This window comes from Mastomys coucha, unplaced genomic scaffold (genome assembly GCF_008632895.1).
Source record: "Mastomys coucha isolate ucsf_1 unplaced genomic scaffold, UCSF_Mcou_1 pScaffold5, whole genome shotgun sequence".
NCBI lineage: Eukaryota > Metazoa > Chordata > Mammalia > Rodentia > Muridae > Mastomys > Mastomys coucha.
In genome coordinates this window covers 72,822,035-72,843,053 of record NW_022196911.1, presented here as the reverse complement: position 1 = coordinate 72,843,053, position 21,019 = coordinate 72,822,035, and the positions used below count along the sequence as shown (strand labels likewise).

The following is a 21,019-nucleotide window of genomic DNA, read 5'->3' as shown; positions in this document are numbered from 1 at the left end:
AAACTTGACAAGCCCTTCCTCCTGTCAGAGACAAATGCAAACCTCAAGCAGTACATAAAACTAGGCTCTTGTCATTTATCAGAAGCTGTACTAAGAATGAGAAAATGGACATACCAAGGATCCTTTGTCAGCCGCCAATGACGCGGCATGTGCAGACAAGCTTGTTTCACTCGTGTTTCTAGAGCTGGGAATTTGAATGATTCAGGCCTTCTTGAGGTATAATAAGAGTCTTAGTTTCTTTATTTGTGTGGATGTGTGTGTCTGCATGCACACACAAATGTACACACACTATGTGTGTTCAGGTGTTTTTGGAGGCCAGAAGAGAGTGTTGACTCCCATGGGACTAGAGTTATAGGCAGGTATGAGCTGCCTGGCATAGGTGCTGGGAACCAAACCCCAGTCTTCTGCAAGGGCAGCAAGCACTCCTAACCCCTAAGCCATCTCTCCAGGCTGGCTTAGTTTCTACTGGAGAAACTGTAGGAATTCCACCAAAGGGTTAAAGTAATCAAAGGCTTTGTCTGGATCACTAGGATTAGAACTTCATCTCCCTCTGGCAATAGTCCAAACTTTACTGTACGATGACAAGGCCAGTGGCAGGCATTTGTAGCCTATTCAGACAGCCCATGGATGCTTTTCAACAGCATATCCTTCTCCTAACACCCACTGACTTAAAGCTCTTGGTACTCAGAAATCTTCATGAAGTTCAGTCCTGCTTTAAAATCCTTTGACCTCTGTCTTGTGTTTCCTCAGTCCGTTACAGACTCCTGACAAAGTCCCTTCGCTTTAGGAATGAGCATTTTTTTTTTCCTTATTTCTCTTCATCAGAAGAAGGTAAAATGATTGATGGTTTGTCAAGAGTTTAGCTTCTGGTGACAACACCAAAATGACCCCGACTCAAAATTTTTATCTGTCTCCTTCCCAGGGAAAAAAGGGAGATGTACTCATCTCTGTTTCATGTCTCACAACAACACACTAAGCAGTCCTTTATTTCTGTAGAATAATTTTTATGGAGGCAGCCATTCCCTTGAAAAACACAATATCTCTACTGTCTGTTGGTTTTATGTACATAATATAGTTTACTGCTTTTTATCAAGTTTCTGAAAGGTAGATCTAGAGCCCAGGTGGACTTTAATCTTCAAATCTTGCATGCAAATTTGCAAAGCCATAAAGCAGGTTGGGTTCACACTGCTCACTCCTCCCCCCTTTCTAATTGCTTTATTTTTCTTAATCTTTTCCTTCTGATTCTGATCCCTCTAGTACTTGGGGATTTATATGTGAAAGTTTCCGTCCACTGTTTTGTGTTGTACAAACACATGTATATATACAGACATGTAGATACACACATACACTTGATAATGAAAAATAGTTACCCCTAAAATAAGATTACCAGTTTTTAGTAGCCTGAGGGTTACACATATTTATAAATGTGTTAGAACTTATAAAACTGGGCACCAACATGGTAAATTATACTGTATAACATTTTTAACTGAAGACATTTAAATAATAAAAGGGAAGCTTATTAATATTAGAATTTCAGATTATCCCTGATAGGTAGGGCCTATTTCTCAATCAATCTTGACACAAATAATCCTAGGACACCAGTCCAAATGATCAAGATGTAAGAGTCCTGAGAGCCAGGGCGTGCAGCTCACACCTGTAACCTCAGCACTTGGGAGGCCAAACAAATGAACAAACAAAACCAACACTTTGGTATTATCATTTTCCTTGCATTTGTTAGTGATTTGATAGTCTGAAGGATCCCTACTGTACTCTAAGGTATCTTTGGAGAGTTTTTCCAGTGAATACATTACTTATTAATGATAAATAAGTAATTCATTTATTCCATAAAGAGAAATAATCTTAAACAGATATTCCAAAGAATTGTTTTCTCTATTACAGCTACATGAGAGAGAAGAACAAGTCAATACAAATGCTCAAACATTAGAGACACAAAAAATATCAAGTACAATTTTGAAGGGAGAAGGATGTAGGCCTTTATCTTATTTTATTTATTACGATTTTCTACAGATTACTTCCTGTGTAATATTTAAGTAATTTACCCTGATCATGTGCCAAAATCCATGTGTATTTTCTACTGGAATGTGGTATGTGGAAAGGAGTCTAAGATTTACCTCACCGTACTTATATTTCATAGTTCACACAACAAAATGCCTCGGAACATCCAATTCATCTTTACAACTTTACATCTTTACAAGCACTAGGACTTGGCAAAAGAAAGGCTCTATTTCACCCTTGGTACAGGCTTTCCTCAGTTACCAGGAGACTGGCTTCCTAAACAGCTGTCTGCTCACACTCCACACCAGCTGCCACCTCTTTACTGAGCCAAATCAACACTACCTAGTGAGAGGAAATCCTGCAGGTGCTCCTCCACAGGTGATATTAGTAAAATTAGTCAGTTCATCAACATGTACTGGAAAACAGATTTTATCAATCTGCTAAAGCATATTTTACCAAAAGTAAGGATAATACTTCTAATGGTACTTGAATTTCTGTTATACTGGTATTTACGAAGAGTTTTATCCAAACAATTCATCTTTTTTTTTTTTTTTTTACTTATAAACTCTAGTTGGTTTAGCATGAATTTATAAAATACATTCAAGGTGTGCATATCCCATCATTACTTAAAAAATTCAGCTACATATAGAATAGGGATGTGGTTCAACTGGTAGAATGTTTGTATTTTGTTCACAAACCATGGGCTCAATCCTCAGAGTCCCATAGACTTGGCATGGTAGTGTATGCCTATAATCCCAGCATTCGCAAGATGAAGTCAGGAAAGTCAGAAATTCAAGATCATCTTTGGCTATTTTGTGAGTTTGGGGCCAGCTGGAGTACAGACACCCTGGTCTCACAAAAAAATAAAATAAAATAAAAAATCACCTGCTTATGGACTGTAAAATCATAGTCTCCTTAAATGACACCCCACTACTCATCCTGCAACTTGATGCTGAATGAGTCTTTGGCATAGAGCATTCTAGTTGTTACAGAGACTGAAATAGTCATTTCCTCTCCAGCCAGAGCTGTATACCTGGCCTCATAACTGATAGGGTGAGATGATCTTGAACCAGAAACACTGAAGACCGCCTAAGACCATCATAGGATCTCTTATGATTTTTCTACTTCATTGATTCATTTAAAACTATCCAGTAAGTGATGTCCTCAAATAAGCATAAGCTTTGCTTATTGATAGCAGGGGTTCTGGCCTCTAAGGGATGAAGGCCAGAAATACAATTGCCTTGATTTTTAAATATTTTGTCCTTGCTTGGTCCTGTACCATCAGACCAGATATTTCCTTTTATCACTCCAGCCCTGTGTAGAACATTCTTTCTTTGATGTCCTCTGACTCTCTCTTACTCCACCAGTAAAGTGGCTCAACCACCTCATATAGAAATAAGAAATCCTTACCACCAATGCCAGCTTCAAAACTTAGCCAATCTGTGTGGGAGGTACCCAGCATACAATGATAGTACTGTCCGGCCCAGCCAGAGAGGCTGCATTCTTTCTACACACTCACTGTTTCACAAATGTTAACCCAGTATCCTCTCCTGGAATATGGAGTGCCAGCTTTCAGTTTTTAAATATCTTAGTCCTCATTCCTCTAGCGGGTTAATGTTGCCTTGTCCTCCATGAAGTACCTCTAGTACCACTTCTGGATACTTGCTCTCGTACCTGCTCTAGATCACGTGCTGCTTCTACTTTGGAAACACTTATAGGCTCCTGTTAGCTTTAAGCACCCTGAACTATTTATGTCCTTACAAACTCTTTGAAAACAAGTCAACTTTTTATCCCAATATTATTAGAAACTTATTAGGAATGTGCCTGGTTGTCTTTGCGTTTTGTTGCTGTGAAGAGACACCATGACCAAGGCAACTCTTATAAAGGACAACATTTCAGTGGGGCTGGCTTACAGTTTCAGAGATTTAGTCCATTATTGTCATGATGGGAAGCATGGCAGCATGTGGGCAGACATGGTGCCAAGTTCTACATTTTAATCCCCAGGCAACAGAAGGGACTGTCTCACACTGGGCAGAGCATATATATATGAGCATATTTATGACCTCAAAGCCCAACTCCACAGTGACATACTTCCTCCAACAAGGCCACACCTACTCTCACAAAGCCACTGCTTCTAAGAGTGCCACTCCCTAAGGCCAAGTATTCAAATACACAAATCTTTGGAGCCATATCTATTCAAACCACCACATTCCACTCCCTGGCCCCCATAAGCTCATAGCCATAACATAATGCAAAAATGTGTCAGTCCAATTTCAAACTCTTCCATAGTCATACTTGTTTAACAATCCAAAATTCAGTCTCTTCTGAAATTCATGTGACCTCTTAATTGTAATCCCCTTATAAAATCAAGATAAAAAACCAGATCACATACATCCCACATACAGTGGCACAGGATATATATATATTACAGTTTCACAATAGAGGAAAGGCAGGATAGGATAGTAAGGAAACACTGGACCAAAGCAAGACCAAAAACCAGCTTGGCAAACTCCAAACACTGCATCTCCACGTCTAATGTCAAAATGTCCTGCAGATCTCCAACTCCTTTCAGATTTGTTGACTGCAGCACTCTTCTTTCTCTTGGGCTGGTTCCACTTGCTGTTAGCAGCTTTCCTCAGTAGGTATCTCTAACCTCTTAAGGTCTCCAAGGCAATCCAGGTTCCACCTTCGTAGCTTCACACAATGACCCTTCACAGCTTCACACAATGGTCTTTCACAGCTTCATATAATGGCCTCTTTGGGCCTCCATACAGGGACACTCCTGCCACATGCCTGGCCTCAGCAACTTTCCTTAGTCATGGAGAGAGATTCCATAATCTCTTCCTTCTATTTGTGACTCTAAAGCTAGAACCATGTGGCAGAAGCTGCCAAGTTCTGCTGATTACTGAGTCTGGAACAAGGCCCCCTCTTCACAGCAATGCCCGACTCCTGGTTCCAGCTTCTCTCTTAGTTAGGGTTTCATTGCTGTGAAGAGGCACCATGACCCAGGCAGCTCTGATAAAGGACAACATTTAACTGGGGCTGCTTACAACTTCAGAGGTTTAGTCCATTATCCTAGCCTAGCATAGCAGCCTGCAGGCAGACTTGGTGCTGAGAGTTCTACATATTGTTTTCTGCTTTTACAATGCTCCCTCCCTTTTTGAAATTATTTATGGAGCTAGGTATGGTGGATCACAATGATAATCACAGTATAACTGGGGAGGCGGAGGCAGGAGAATTGCCATGAGTTTGGGTTCATAAATTTTTTTTAGATGCATAAGATTATTAGGAAATAGGTTCTCATGCTTGATAACTGTAAGAGAGAGGGCCATCTTATTTTAACACTCAACTTTAACTTAGAGTACTGAATAATTTTGAAATCTGTAGAACTCATTATTAATATTTAATGAGAATATTATGATGGAGGTTTTGTTATCTTGTAAAAATTCCAAATAGGCCTGATTAGTAGTACATCCAAATACCACTGATGGGCTGGAGAAATGTCTCAGTGGTTACAATTATTTATTGTAGCCGGGCAGTGGTGGCACACGCCTTTAGTCCCAGCACTTGGGAGGCAAAGGCAGGCGAATTTCTGAGTTTGAGGCCAGCCTGGTCTACAGAGTGAATTCCAGGACAGCCAGGGTTACACAGAGAAACCCTGTCTAGAAAAACCAAAAAAAAAAAAAAAGATTATTTATTGTTCTTACAGAGGACAAGAGTTCAGTTCCTAGCACCTACCCAGTGGTTCACAACTGTCTATAACTCCAATTCCAATGGATCCAATGCCCTCTTCAGGCATAGACCTATATAAGCAAAGTAAAAACTACTATAAAATACACATAAAATACTAATAAAATTTTTTAAAAATCTATCACTGGTTAGCCAGTTACTTAAGGTTTTAAGTCATTATATGTTACATCAGGAGCTTATTTATTTATTTATTTATTTATTTATTTTTTGGTTTTTCGAGACAGGGTTTCTCTGTGTAGCCCTGGCTGTCCTGGAACTCACTCTGTAGACCAGGCTGGCCTCGAACTCAGAAATCCACCTGCCTCTGCCTCCCAAGTGCTGGGATTAAAGGCGTGCACCACCACCGCCCAGCAGGAGCCTAATTTTTATAGTGAGATATATGCTGGATAAAACAAGAGAAACTAAGAATTAAGTAACTATAATAACCTGGACACATATCACAGGTGCATTTTGTAAAGTACCCATCACAGGGATAATAGAAACATGCTTCAGGAATGGCAAAAGTCTGGTTTAGCTTTAGAAAATTATGACCCCAGAGCCTGAAAGATGACAAGCCCTAAACTATCACTTGCAAACAAGGTATTGCATGCTGTGAAGTATCCATGGATGGCTTGTTGAAAGGTTTGGAGGTTATTAATTGCTAGGAAGGCAAAAATTCACCTCCGCTGTAAGGTTATACTGATAAGAGTGAAAACTGCTACACTGGGTGGGGACACATGGAATTCATAGGTCTCTGCCATTCACACATAGGTGGTATTTCAATGGTCAAGGAAGAATCTCCATTTCTGGCTAGTTTTGTGTCATCTTGACACAAGCTAGAGTCATCTAAAAGGAGAGAACCTCGATTGAGAAAATGCCTCCATAAGATCCAGCTATAGGGTATTCTCTTAATTAGTGATTGATGGGGGGTTTGTGTAGTGCAGGTGCTAGGCAGGATCAAGCACAGGGCTTTGTGCATGCTGGGCAAGTGCTCTACCGACATCACTGCATCCTTAGTCGTTCCTAGGTCTTTATTTCTACTCTCTAATCAAGTTTGTACTGTAATTCAGAACACTTGTTTACATGAAGGAAATGTTTGATTATTTAGTTCTTTTCTTTGTTTGAGGCAGGGTCTTGCTACAGAGCCTAGGCTGGCTGCAAACTCACAGCAATCCTCCTGCCTCACCCTCCCACATTCTGGGTACAAAGTGTATACAATTATACCTGGCTTTATTATTTAGCTTTTATGTGTACCAATGTGTGTGCGCGCATGTGCATGTAGGAATGCAGAAGTCAAAAGTCAATCTCAGGTTGTATTTCTTAGGCCTTGCCCACTGTTCCAGACAGAGTCTCTCACTGACTAGAAACTCACCAGGTAGGTGAGGCTGGCTGGCTGGCAAACCCCTGGAATCCACCTGCTTCTGCCATCTCCTCATTGCCAGGATCACAAGTGCATTTCTGCAGTGCTCACCTAGCCTTGTCTTTTCTTCCTCCTCTTCTTCCTTCCCTTCCTCTTGCTCCTCTACCTCCTCCACATCTTCCTCTTCCTCTTCTTCCTTTTCCTCTGTTTAATGTGGGTTCTGGGGATCTAACTCAGATCATCAAGCTTGTAAGGCAAGCTCTTTGCCAACTGAGCTATCTTCCCATCCTGGGAGCTATACTTAGAATCCTTTTGTAAGTTACATCTACTCTATGCTACCCAACAGTACGGTGTTGGATGGTATAGAATTCTGTTGGTTGGTGGAAGCATTCTCATAAAGTAATGTATGCAACAGAAATGTTATCCATTCCCTGAAAGAGTGACATGATCAAAATGCATTTGGATCATATTTGGAAGCTCATACACAGTGTCTCTGAAGCACAAAGCTAAATTTTCTTTCTAAATATGGGCATCATGATGTAGGAAAATGTGATGTCTCAGCTGAGACCCAAAGCATGTGGGAGACCTAGTCAGGCAAAATGAGAGGAAAAACATTTTGAGCAGATGAAAATGTGACAGAAAAGTAGCTTTGTGCATCTATTTTTGTGTTTTATGAGAATTTGAAGACACTCAGTACTTACGATACTGTTCCAATCACTTGTGTGTTCTGCCGTCAGATGCTTAGCTTTATAATGGCCGAACACATAATAAATGCCCAATAAATGCTTGTGTAATAAGTGAGCTCGGCTGACAAAGTGAATGAGTGGATGCACAATGAGAGAATGCCAGCTATAAGACACTGGAGTAGAATAGAAAGCCATGTTGGAATGTAGATGGAAACTGGAGACATGCTGTACTGAGAGAAGAGAGAGAAAGGCAGTATGGGAAGAGGTGGGTGAGAAACAGCTGAAAGACCTGGGAGGGTTAGCACATTAGAGGAACTTAGCACTTCCTTCAAAACACTAATTCCTCTTTCAGAAGTTCATGCAAGGCTCTTCTGCACTGTTAACCTACTTCCCTGCTTCTGTTTTCAAACCTGAAAGTTTGTTTTTGATGGCTTATATTCCTAGAGATTTACGAAAGTTTCACATGGGCATCTTCGCTTCCGTACTTTCTTTTGGACTATTAGAAGTATTTAATGTCTGCATTCTCAGTGAAAGGTTTTTTTGTTTTTGTTTTTGTTTTTTTGGTTGTTTTTGTTTTTTTCATCTCAAATCTGTTAGATTGCTTCAGTCTTTCCTCATTGAAAGATGAAAACCTATTCCAAATGTTGGACCTAAAAAAAAAAAAAAAAAAATTCCACTTGACACAGCTGTTTTTATTATTCTGGGCCATGTGATTTGATTTCAATCAACACAGTTTGGGGTTTGTTTGGTTGGTTTTTTTAAGTTCTAACAGCGATGATTAACATAGGGACAATTGAAGCCTCCATTCTCTCTGTTCTTAGCCTGGGGATGCATCTCTGGCAGAGGACAATAGTTACTCTTGTACTCAGGACTTTAGCAGGGCTGCAGAAGCCTTTGACTCCAGCTAGATAGCAGCAACAGGCGGAGATACACTCCTTGGCAGATTCCTCGGGTTTGGTCCAGATCATCGGAATGATCTGGCATGCTTCTTATAGAAACACCTCCCAGGCTTCTCTCCAAGTCTTGGGATAGGAGTCCCTATTGGTGACTTAATTTGTCCAGGGAAGAAGAAAGCTAAAGCTTCAGGTTTCAGAGCAGATGTGTAGAGGCCTCGATGTGTATTCTTACTTCTTCTTCTTGTAAAAGACTAACAAACAAAAACAAAACAAAACCTATAAACCAAAAAACCAAGAACCTATAAATTGACTAATTATAGTTGTATGTATTTATAGGGTACAATGTGATGTTATGTTTTATAAATAGGTAATATAATTAAATCAAGCTAATTAACATATTTCACCTCAAATAATCAATTTTTATGGGGAGAACATTAGAAATTTAGACACTTAGCAATTTTTAAATATGTAATATTCTACTACAAACTGTACTATTGTGTAATGGGAACTTTTAAAAACCTATTCTTCCTTCTAATTTATGTCTTTTGTTCCCTTTGGCCATCATCGCCCGTGTCACCACTGTGGTATTCTCAGTTTCTATAAGTTTGACTCTTTTATATTTTACTATGTAAGTAATAACTGGTGGAGTCTGTTTTCATGTACATGGTTTATTTCACTTAGCCTAATTCTCCAGTTCAATCCATGCTTCACAAATAGTGGAATTCTGTTTTTTGTTTGTTTGTTTGTTTTTTAAGGATGTTTAATAACCTATTGTGCTTATAGGCCATATTTTCTTTATTCATTCAGAAGTGAGTCTATATTTGACTACCGTGAATTGTGTGGCAACTAATATATGAATACAAACTTGTTTTAACAAACTGATTTCAAGTCTTCTGGGAAAATATCCAAAAGTAAGACTGCTGCATCTTTTGGTAGTTACGCGTCTATGTTTTTCAGATCTCTCCACAGTCTTTCATAATTATTGTGTTAGTTAACATCCCCACCAATACTTCTTAAGTATATTGTTTACTTAGGTAAACAGAGAAATAAAAGTAGAAATCCTAAGATGAGTGCTGAACACAGTTAAGTGCTGGAAGAAGAAAGGCAGCTCCAGGGTTTAAGTGAAGCCCTGGATTCTGCCATTGAACTCTCTGAACCAAACCAAGGATTCTTAGCATGCATTCTGTGTTCCCATACTCCAGAATATCTAAGATGAAGGAGAAAGTGAAAGAGAAGAGAGAACAAAGAGAGTATATAAGCACAGTCAAAGTCAAGGTGGCCAACATGAGAAAGCAGGCTCTGGAGGAGCAGTTCAACGAATGGATTCTCAACCCCAAAGGAATGATTCCAATAGTCGTGGTAAGAGGGAGAGCACACGTGGAGGGTATGTGGGCTAGGTGGTAAGAAGGAAATTGCTAGCATGTTAAGTGGAATGACAGAGGCTTCCCTTGGAATTCTTCACCAACACCAAACTAAGCCAGGTCTTCACCTATCTACTCCAGAGGAATTTATTGATTTCATTAAATTTTTCTCTTAGATATGAAAAATAAAATACAAATCTGGCAAGATTTTTAGAAATCTTGATTCTGATAAAGGTTTCTAACATAACCAGGTAGGAAGACAAACTTCAAGTTCAATACCAGCTTGATCTATGTAGTGAGACTCTACCTGAACAACATACACATGATATTCTCTCTCTCTCTCTCTCTCTCTCTCTCTCTCTCTCTCTCCCTCCCTCCCTCCCTCCCTCCCTCCCCCCTTCCTCCCTCCCTCCCTCCCTCTCCCTCTCCCTCTCTGTCTGTCTCACACACACACACTAAACAAAATACACAACAAACACTTAACCAATGATATATAATGTGCAAATGGAAAATCAACTTGTGAGACAATGCCAACATCACCTGCCATTAAAGGATCGTAGATCAATTTTCACTACTTTTATTCACTCATTTGGTATGGGGATGGGGATATATGCATGCTCCAGTGGAGGTCAGAGAACGATTTGCAGGAGTCAGCTCTCCCCTTCCACCGTGTGGGTCCTAGGAATCAAACTCATGTCATCAGGCTTGGTGGCAAGCATCCTTACCCACTGAGCCATCTGACCAGGCTTAGGAATTGTAAATTAAAATAGAAATGAAATACCACTCCCCACCTATGATACAGGTTACAGTCCAGAGCACTAACAGTCAGGGCTCTGAGGAGCTACAGTAGTGCAAGTACTCATTCACTGCCACTGGGATGCAAAGCAGCACAACCACTTTGAAAGATTGTGTCTTGCCGGGCAGTGGTGGCTCACACCTTTGATCCCAGCACTTGGGAGGCAAAGGCAGGTGGATTTCTGAGTTCGAGGCCAGCCTGCTCTACAGAGTGAGTTCCAAGACAGCCAGGGCCACACAGAGAAACCCTTGTCTCAAACAAAACAAGCAAACAAACCAACAAACAAAAGACTGTTTCTTATGAAGCTGAGCAAACTCTTGGAAGAATTAAGACCCATAAGATCCAGATGTCGGTGACATATGTGAGGTTTCTAAAGTAGTTATATCAGAGAAGCAAGCGGGGACAGAGAAGCAAGCAGGTACAGGGGGAAGGGGGAGAAGAAGAGGAATCAGTCTTCAGTGGATATAGGATTTTAAATTTGTGAAAAGAAAAATGTAAATGTAACACACACAAGCTAGGTTTAAACCCCAGAGACCCAGCAGGTGTTCCTGCAAGGGACAGAAGGCCGTTTGCCATGCCCCCAGACACCAGGCTCCTGACACAGGCCTCAGCTCCATAATTCTGTGGCCATCAGTCAAGTAGGGCAACGCCCCAAGCCCCTGGTATTCTGTCTGGACTCCACCTCTACAGTTACCTGGCAACAGCCAGGGATGCTCCTCCCAACTCCCCACAGTTACCAGGCAACAGCCAGGTTGGCTTGGCCCACTATAAACTTCCCCCCCCTTACTCTTACTCTCTTACTCTCTTGCTCTCTTACTGTCTCTCTTGCCTCTCTCTCTTGCCCTCTTGCTCCCCCCTCTCTGCATTCCCTTTCCCCCTCTCTCCAAGTGGCCAAGTCAGGACTCTACTTCTCTACTCTCTTCCTCTGTCTGCCTTTCTCTGCCTCTACTACCCTCTTAGCTCCCCTTCCCGCCATGACAATAAATGCCTTAAAACCATGGATTGGCTCTTCTTGTTGGCTTGGTCCGAGAGCTTGGGGAAACCTTATTTGCATGTTGGAGGGGTGAGTGCTGCTCCTTTGTGACTGATGGCCACACACCTCTCTGCAGTGGGTGGGAGGCTGTAGCAGTGAGAGGAGCCAGCACCTGCCTTCCCTTGCAAGCAACTGTCAGCTGCTGGGTTCTAAGCCTGAGCTCAACCGAGGACCAGGCTGCCTATCACAACTCACCACCCCACACATGTACTCTTTAAAAATGACTAAATTCAACCATGCCTGTTATCTCAGAACTTGGGAGGCTGAGGCAGGAAGATTACTATAGGTTTGAGACCAACCTGGGCTACATTGTAAAACTCTTGTCTGTAGGGCTGAAGAGATGGCACAGAATTTAAAAGCACTCACTGGCTGCTCTTCCAGAGAACCCTGATTCAGTTCCCTGCACCCAGTGGTGCCTCACAATTGTCTGTAACTCCAATTCCAGGGGATCTGATGCCCTCTTCTAGCTTCTGAGGGCATCAGGTGCACATGTGATACACAGACATACATGCAGGCAAAACACCCACACACATGAAAAAAAAAGGCACTCTTTCTAAACAAAAACAGTTAAGTTGATAATTTTTTGTGTCCATTTTAAACACGCAAACTAAATATACTTTTATAATGTACAGGTTCAATGGTAGCAATCTTTTTTATTTGCCCAAATTACTTACTTAGTTCCCTGTCCACACCAACTCCTGGGTATTGGTGTATATGGCAGCTTTACTTGTAATTACGCACACAAGTAAGTGACTTGGGTAGCCTGCATTAAATGGTTACAAATCAATTGGTGTGTCAAGCAGTAGAATGTGGGTGCTTAAAGGGGGGGTGGATATCAAGCCATGAGAGACATGGAGGAGACTTAAGTGCATATTACAAAGTTGGAGAACCCAAGCAAAAAAGACTGAATATTATGTGACTCCGACTACATGGCATTCTGGGACAGGAAAAAGTATGGAAAAAGTAAAAAGATGGGCTGGCAGTGGTGGCTCACGCCTTTAATCCCAGCACTTGGGAGGTAGAGGCAGGTGGCTTTCTGAGTTTGAGGCCAGCCTGGTGTACAGAGTGAGTTCCAGGACAGCCAGGGCTACACAGAGAAACCCTGTCTCAAAACAAAACAAAACAAAACAAAACAGATGGGGTTACCATCAAGGAAGGAAAAATGAATAGGTGGAACACAGGATTTTTATTTTTAAGTTAGCATTTAAGTAAAATGTTTTCATGGTATTTTAATATATATGAAATATATGATACAAATATAACATATATAAAATAAATATAATATAAATGATATAAGATATATGATATGATATAATATAAAATGCATGTAATGTATATTATGCTTTGTTCTTCATTCATTCTCCTTTCCCAAAGCCCTCCCTCATGTCTCCTCCTTCCTCTCATCTGGCCTCCCTTTCTGCTTTTAAGTCCTACATCCCCATTACGTCCTTCTACACCATCTCTCCTCCCTGTAGATCTCTTTTTGATCCCTTGTGGTCCCCACTCTACTTCGATGACCTATGCACATATCCTTGAAATCAAGGCTCCTCATGTGAGAGGAGACACTCAGTGCTCAGAACCATCTTGAGTTGTACTCATTTTTTGTGGTTCAATGACTCTGTACTGCTGACTTGTGTACCTGCTCTACTCTCTCTCTATCCGCTCCTCTGTTGTTGAGCTTCGAAGCTGGTTCTGTTCCCTAGCCATTAGAATACGAGATGTTTGAAGATAGTGAAACAAGCTTATATGATACTAAAGTGATAAACACCACCGTTACACGTTTGTCAAACCCCTAGACCATATCGTACCAAAAGTTACCCCAGCTAGGAACTGTGGGCTTTAGAAGAAGTGATGCATTATTGTAGGCCCATCATTTGTAACAGATCTACAACTCTATAGCACAGGATATTGGTAGTCAGGGAGTGTTTTGTGTGTTCATGTGAGTATGTGTTACACACGTCGTGTGTGTGTGTGTGTGTGTGTGTGTGTGTGTGTGTGTGTGTTACACACGCCTGTGGCAGGGGTACTTGGTACTGTCTGTTCAGTTTAATTTGAATCAAAAAATGCTCCATAGAAATTATAATCTATTTTTTGCTGGTATAAAGGGTGTTTATTTGGGGGAAGGGAAGGGAGTGATGACCTAAAGAAGGGGTAGAGACAGACATACAGGAGCAGAGCCATGAGGGCAGAGAAGGGAAACAGAGAACAGAAAGGGGAATGGCGAGAGAAAAAGTCTGGCCAGGAACATCTGGGAACAGAAAGAGAAAGCCTAAAGTCTATTTTTTTTTTAAAGGGGGCCAAAATGAACTCTGCAAATTTGTGTTTAGTAATTAGAAGATAAGAAAGTAGAGAGAATTCTCAGGATTGCCTAGATGGTTGCAAAGGTGCCTCATCTACATCACACTCACCATCAAAGGCTGCTAGATACGTTCCCTGGAGGGGACAAAATGGGATTATTCCCAGTGTCTTGGTCTTCACACAATAAGAACAGAAATCAATGAGGACACACGTGAGAAAGTAAAATACTGAACTAAGCAGAGATTAGATCACCTGGTACTTAGAAAGACTATACATGACTTTTAATCTAAAGAACTACATATGTGGTCATTGAGGAGTAACACCTTCTCTCCCCTCCTTTCTTTGCAGATTCAGAATGTCCTTCATGATTTTTTTCAGAAGCCAGAGCTGCATCTGGGTAAATATGCCTATTCCTATAGCATTTTTATTTTTCAGGAAGGAGGCTGAAGTCATATAGTGTCTGAGTTAGGGTTTCCATGTAAACTTCTGTCTTAGTATTTCCTTGCTGTGAACAGACATCATGACCAAGGCAACTTTTATAAGGACATCATTTAATAGGGGCTGGCTTACAGGTTCAGAGGTTCAGCCCATTATCATCAAGGCAGGAAGCATGGCAGCATCCAGGCAGACATTGTGGTAGAGGAGCTGAGAGTTCTACATCTTGATCCAACTGCAGCCAGAGAGGACACTCCCATAGGGACACACTTCCTTCAACAAGGCCACACCTACTCTTAACAAGGCCACACCTTCTAATAGTACTACTCCCTGGGCTAAGCATACTATACCTTAGAAAGGAAGAAAGGAAGGAAGGAAGGAAGGAAGGAAGGAAGGAAGAAAGAAAGAGAAAGAAAGAAAGGAAGAAGGGAGGGAAGGAAAGAATGAAGAGAAAAGATAAGAAAAGAAGACATGAAAAGAGAGAGGCGTATAATTAGAATTTTATATAGCTGTGGCCAGAGAGATGTCTCAGTGGTTAAGTGTGATTGCTGGAAAATTGTAAGGCCTGTAGGTCAGATCCTAGCACCCAGGTAACAAGCCTGCTGATGTGAAAATGGCTGTAACTCTAGGTCTGAGGGATCCAACACCCTTTTCTGGCCTCCAAAGCATACTCCTCATGCCCTAAGTACTCACAGAGACAAATAAATGGATAAACAAATAGATATTTAAAAAGTTATTTGTACTGTATATGATTATATAAATGTTTGGTTACAATGTCACTAGAAGAAATAATGAATATTCAGACCTTTTAAACCTACTTTTAATGAATAGTTGGATATACGAAAAGTAAAGCTGGGCTGTGGTGGTGCTTACCTTTAATCCCAGCACTTGGGAGGCAGAGGCAGGTGGATTTCTGAGTTCCGAGGCCAGCCTGGTCTACAGAGTAAGTTCCAGGACAGCCAGGGCTACACAGAGAAACCCTGTCTCGAAAAACAAAACAAAACAAAACAAAACAAAACAAAACAAAAAACAAAAAAACAAAAAAAAAGAAAGAAAAAAGAAAAGAAAAGTAAGATTATATCTAAGTAACTATTTTCCTTGTATTTGACATTTTAAAATAGAGGCAAAAAGAATTTATATATGCATATGTATATCTACATGTACACTGATCTTATATATACACATAGATATGTGCTATTCTCATGACTAGGGGTATTACAAATGCAGACTAACATAGATGTGTTGCATACAAGCTCACATTAAGACTGCAATGTCATTTTCTATATATAAAACACAATTTCTGAAATGGTGGACAACTACTGGTTAAGTTTCAGAATAAATTTTATATTCAACCTTCACTCAAAGATTTCACATTAGTTATTGTTTCAGAAAAATTCAATAGCACCGTGCGGTGCCGGCTGTCTAGCTCAGTTGTAGAACATGTACTCCCAAAGCATGCACAAAGACCTGGGCTCAAAATTCACCAAGGACAAGACAATAGCAAACTGTTCTCTGTAATTACATAGAAAATAAGTTCTAAACTCAAAATTATTACCAGCAGACTTTTCACCTTTTTCAGTGTCTGACAGGAGGGAGGAGCCTTTATTGTATAGAAATTGTGGGAATTCTATCTCTGCACCAGCTTCCTCCACCACACTGAAGCAACAAAAGCTCTCCCACCGATTTCTACTGTGCACACTGGGACAAGCCCCATCCCGGTGGGAAACCACAGGCTTTGGTGCACTTATTTGAGACTAGGCCAAGAAAAATCTAACTTGTAACAGAAGAAGTGGAGTATAAAATCTCCATTTTCGGATTCATGTAATTATTTTGCTTTATTTTGTTGTTTTGAGACAGGGTCTCACTATGGCAGCTGCGGCTGCTGGCCAGACGTGGCACTCACAGAGATCCTCCCGTCTCTACCTCCCAGCTTAACACGCTGGTTTTTTTTTTTTTGTTTGTTTGTTTTTTAATCACTGTGTTTAGTGAGAATATTTTTAATTCTTTCCTTGCTCCCCACTCCCAGTTTTTTTGAGACAGTCTCTGCATAGCTATCTCTCTGGCTGTCCTGGAGCTCACTCTGCGGACCAGGCTGGCCTCAAACTCACAGAGATCCGCCTGCCTCTGCCTCCTGTGTATTGGGATTAAAGGTGAGAGCTGCCACCACATCCAGCCCTTTCCTTGCTTTTTAAAAGAACGTATGTTTCCTAGCATCCTGTTTGTTCCCTTCTGTACATGATTTGGGCCTTCCTGACAACATCTTCCTCCCACCCTCAGCCTAGTTAAAAACTGAGCTTTCGCCTCAGCTCAGCCTCCACTTTGTTGCAGAGATTCTCTGCAATGACTTCACTTACTCATTTATTTTGGGTGAGAGTAAGTAAGGGGTGAGTTAAGAAACTTCTTTAGGATCCTGATAATAATTGGAGAAATTCTAAACCATTGCCTTCCAGACAGATGAGTGACCAAGCCCAGCCAGTCAGTCAACAGGTTCTCCAGTGCAGGAGTGAAGATTAAAAAGAAAAAAGGCAATTAGACAACATTGTAGCATAACCCCAGCCAGTTCTGAGGCTGAGGCAGGTTTATTTTCTCCCAGTCTACTTTTATACATGCAATTTTAATTACATGCAAGTATTAAGGGCAAGTATTACAAGGAGGAACAAGCAAGACAATAAACACTAATAGTCAAGGAGCAAGCAGGACAATAAACAGACCCAGGACCATTCCTGTGACCACTGTTTCTAAGGGCTTATCAGGATGATCAAGATATTTGAGCCTACTTCCCAGTCCTAGCCCAAAGTCATATTCATGCCTACTTCTTTGTTCCACCCTAAAATCAGATTCTTGCCTGAACTTACTTCCTTGTCATGCCTGTAATGTCAGATTCCTGCCTGAAGCCCATATCCTCGTCCTTGGCCAGTGTCAGATTCCTGCCAAGCAGCCCCCTAAAGGCTCTCCACAGATGAGTTTTCCCCACTTTCCCATTTCTACAGTGTATATTGTCTATATCATTCAGCATCTGTTGAGCCCTCACTTGGTTCCAGACACCATGAGCAACAAAGAACACAAAGGAAATCATGATGGGATCCTTCCCCTTAAGTCGTTCAGTGTCCAGCCATTGCTGGTAGAAACCAGTCTAGTCTGCACAATTTCCTGGAAGTAGAAGGTCTCTTGTGACCATGAGTGGTATCTCTTACTGCCAGTTGCAGAATTCAAGAACACTGAAGAATCTTCCCTATGCCCTCATCCCAGTCTATGGTAGGTGGAGCTGCTGTATGAAGCAGGAGAGGGAGCTAATGTCTTAGTTCTTACAACATAAAACTGTCTCCTGGCAAGGTCAACATAAACTATGTAATTATCATATCAAATGGAACTTTTCAGGTTTTTGCTTTTTGTTTTTTGTTTTTGTTTTTTGTTTGGTTTGGTTTGGTTTGGTTTTTTTTTTGGATCTGAGGACCAAACCCAGGGCCCTGTGCTCGCTAGACAGGTATTCTACCACTGTGCTGAGTCCCTAGCCTCTAAAGTGGAGGGTTAAACATTCCCTGTTGCTACTCACGCTCATCCAGGAGGCTCTGTCTGAGGGACTCTTAGCATCTTCATTTCTTAGTTCTTGTGCACCTTAAGTGTTGTTTTGTGTGTTTGTCTTTTGGCTTTCTCACCTCCTGACACACTGCTCACACACCCTGGATTTTCTTATTTTAACCCATGACTCTAGTTGACAACTCTCAATTCTAATCTTTCCCCCTGAGCTCCTGATCCTCCATGAAAAGCCTACAACGATTGGTGAGAAAGGAAAGTTGCTGATGAAAATGATGATAATGATTACAGCAAAACAAACGATCTATGTGTCAGCACATACATACCCATTAGACAATGCGTGGGAAGGTTCCAGAAAAGATGACAAGCAACAGTGCTGACTGGCTCTGGGGTCAGGGGGACTGAAGATGATCAGGAGAATACAGAAAAGGGAAGATGCTCATATGTACACACGACTTATGATGTCACCTCGCGTAACAATTTTCTGAGATGGTGAATAGCCTTCTTATTATTTACATATTTTAATAAAAGACCGTATCCACATGGTGTTTGTTAATTTTGGAGACATTAAAGACAAAGAAATTTTAAGCTGGATGTGGAGGCTTGCACCTCTGATTCTAGCACTCTGTGGGCAGAGGCAGGTGGATCTCTGTGAGTTAAAGGCTAGTTAGGGATATGTAGAATGACCCATCTTTAAAAACAAAGTAAAAAGCGGTCTAGCACTTAACAAAAAAAGACACATTTTAAACAGAAGGTTACAGAGAGGCATTAGTTTAGATCTCCTGATATAAATATTCTCATAAACCTACAATGGTCTTATTTTTTGGTTGTTTGTGTTATAATGCATTATCTTTTGTGCTTTATGTCAACCTAGTAATTAAAAAGGTAGGTTCCTTCTCTTTTTTTAAAGATTTATTTATTTATTATATGTAAGTATACTGTAGTTGTCTTCAGACACTCCAGAAGAGGGCATTAGTTCTCATATGGATGGTTGTGAGCTAACATGTGGTTGCTGGGATTTGAACTCAGGACCTTCAGAAGAGCAGTCAGTGCTCTTAACCACTGAGCCATCTCTCTAGCCCCAGGTTTGTTCTTTTTAATATAGAGGTTTCTCGGTTAAATAAAGACAGGGAAAAAACCTTGGTACCAACTGGGATGTTACCCAACTATAAATTATTCACCATAACTATGGATAGATACAAGTTGAGAATAATTTTAAGTTCTATATTATTATAAGTATAAAATATGAATTTATTATATCCAAACTAATTAGCAAATAACTTTTATTCTAAAACTAGAATCGCGTTGCAAAGATGTGGTTATCATGAAATCAGTGGAGGTAGGACTGACCCAGGAGCAGTTTGTACAAGTAAGTTGCTATGTTACTAATGTTTGTATCAAATTATTCTGCCAGTTTCAATCAGCTTTGGGTAAATGTCACATATACAGCATCTGAGGATTAAATCAAATTAAAGAATAAGACCTTATCATTTCTTAGATACATACTTCAAAATATTTAACCACTCTGAAATTGGGTTACAATTTTCAAATAGCCCTTTATTTTCTTCCAATTCATGACATTCGTGATACAAAAATATGAAAAACTTCTACTGACGCCTTCTGATAAGATCAAGAAAAAAAACCTCATCATTTTATGTTCAATGAAATCTGATCGTACAAATACACTGAGATCTAAGACTCAAGGTCTACGTGGCATTATCAAACCTGAGGAAGTATGATTCTATTTTAATGGAATAATGAAAGAAGCCATTTTGCTAGGCAAGTATCCTGTCTGCTACGGCCTGCTTTTGTGTGTTGCTTCTTCTCTTCCTCCAGTTTTTCTGTAACGAGTCCAGGAATTAATTCAGCTTTCCTGTTTCCTCTCATCCACTGTTATTCCCCTGCAGGTGACAACCATGCAGTACATAGAGTTTCTGTGTGAAGGATTTCTTAAATCCTTTCTGGAATGGTTCTTGTCTAGATCACATACCAATGAGGTACACTACTCAAAAACCCAGAGAACAGTATTGGGTAGTTGGGAGGAGCCAGGCAAAATGACTCAGCGAGTCAGGAAGAGGCAAGCCTGAAGACCTGAGGTTGACCCCAGGAACCGAAAAAGATGGCAGGAAAGGACCAACTTCTAAGAATGATTCTCTGCCCTCTACACAATTGCATGTCTGAGGGGGGGAAAGAAGTTCAGAAAAGGGAAGGCTTTTTCTCTTTAACATAATTATAGATACAGCTTACATTTCTTTGCAAAAGTGGATTCTCAGTGCTGCTTACCTATCTGTCTTAGTAGACACTCTACAAATAAGCAATTTAGAAGATCTTATTTTTAATTATAAAAGGAATATGAATTTTAACCATATGTGAAGTATATCTCACTAAGAAAGTAATATGGGCTCATTATAGAACATTACAAACAAAGAGGAAAAGAGAAATAGGTTAATCCTGTAATTCTATTACCAGCTTATATCCACCGTCAACACCAGGATATGTCCCTCAGATCATAATATTGAGTCACATTTTTACTCCTTTGGCTAGTGCAAACCTTTCTTGGTTTTAAGTTCTTGCTTTTTTCTGTTCTTACTGGCATTTTGGAAGGCCATTGATGAGGCAAAAAGAAGCCCAAAGCAGTCAGCACCGCGCAGGCGCTGAGGTCCTGAGGTCCCTAGGCAGCCTGCCACCTTCCTTTCGGCTTTCAGGGTCAGTCTTAAAGCTTGTTGTAAGCCACATATCTAGAGGTTTTAGCTGTAATTAAGTTAGAGAGACAGGGAAAAAGTGTTCTTTCCCCATCCTGGTCCCTACACCAGCTTAATGGCAGTGTAATGCTTTGCTGCCTGGTTATATTATTACTTAGTCATATCTTTATTGA

At 40.6% G+C, this 21,019-nt stretch overlaps 1 protein-coding gene across 4 annotated transcripts in view; it reads left to right on the top strand.

Moving 5' to 3' along the window:
• Positions 1–21,019, top strand: part of Efcab5 (EF-hand calcium binding domain 5) — a 107,095-nt gene that overhangs the window by 15,264 nt on the left and 70,812 nt on the right. For all 4 annotated transcript variants that reach the window (XM_031353341.1, XM_031353342.1, XM_031353339.1 and 1 more), the window contains exons 4-6: positions 9,890–10,046; positions 14,524–14,572; positions 19,443–19,513. In XM_031353341.1, the coding sequence (XP_031209201.1) occupies positions 9,890–10,046; positions 14,524–14,572; positions 19,443–19,513 (277 nt within the window). The remainder of the gene's footprint in view (positions 1–9,889; positions 10,047–14,523; positions 14,573–19,442; positions 19,514–21,019) is intronic.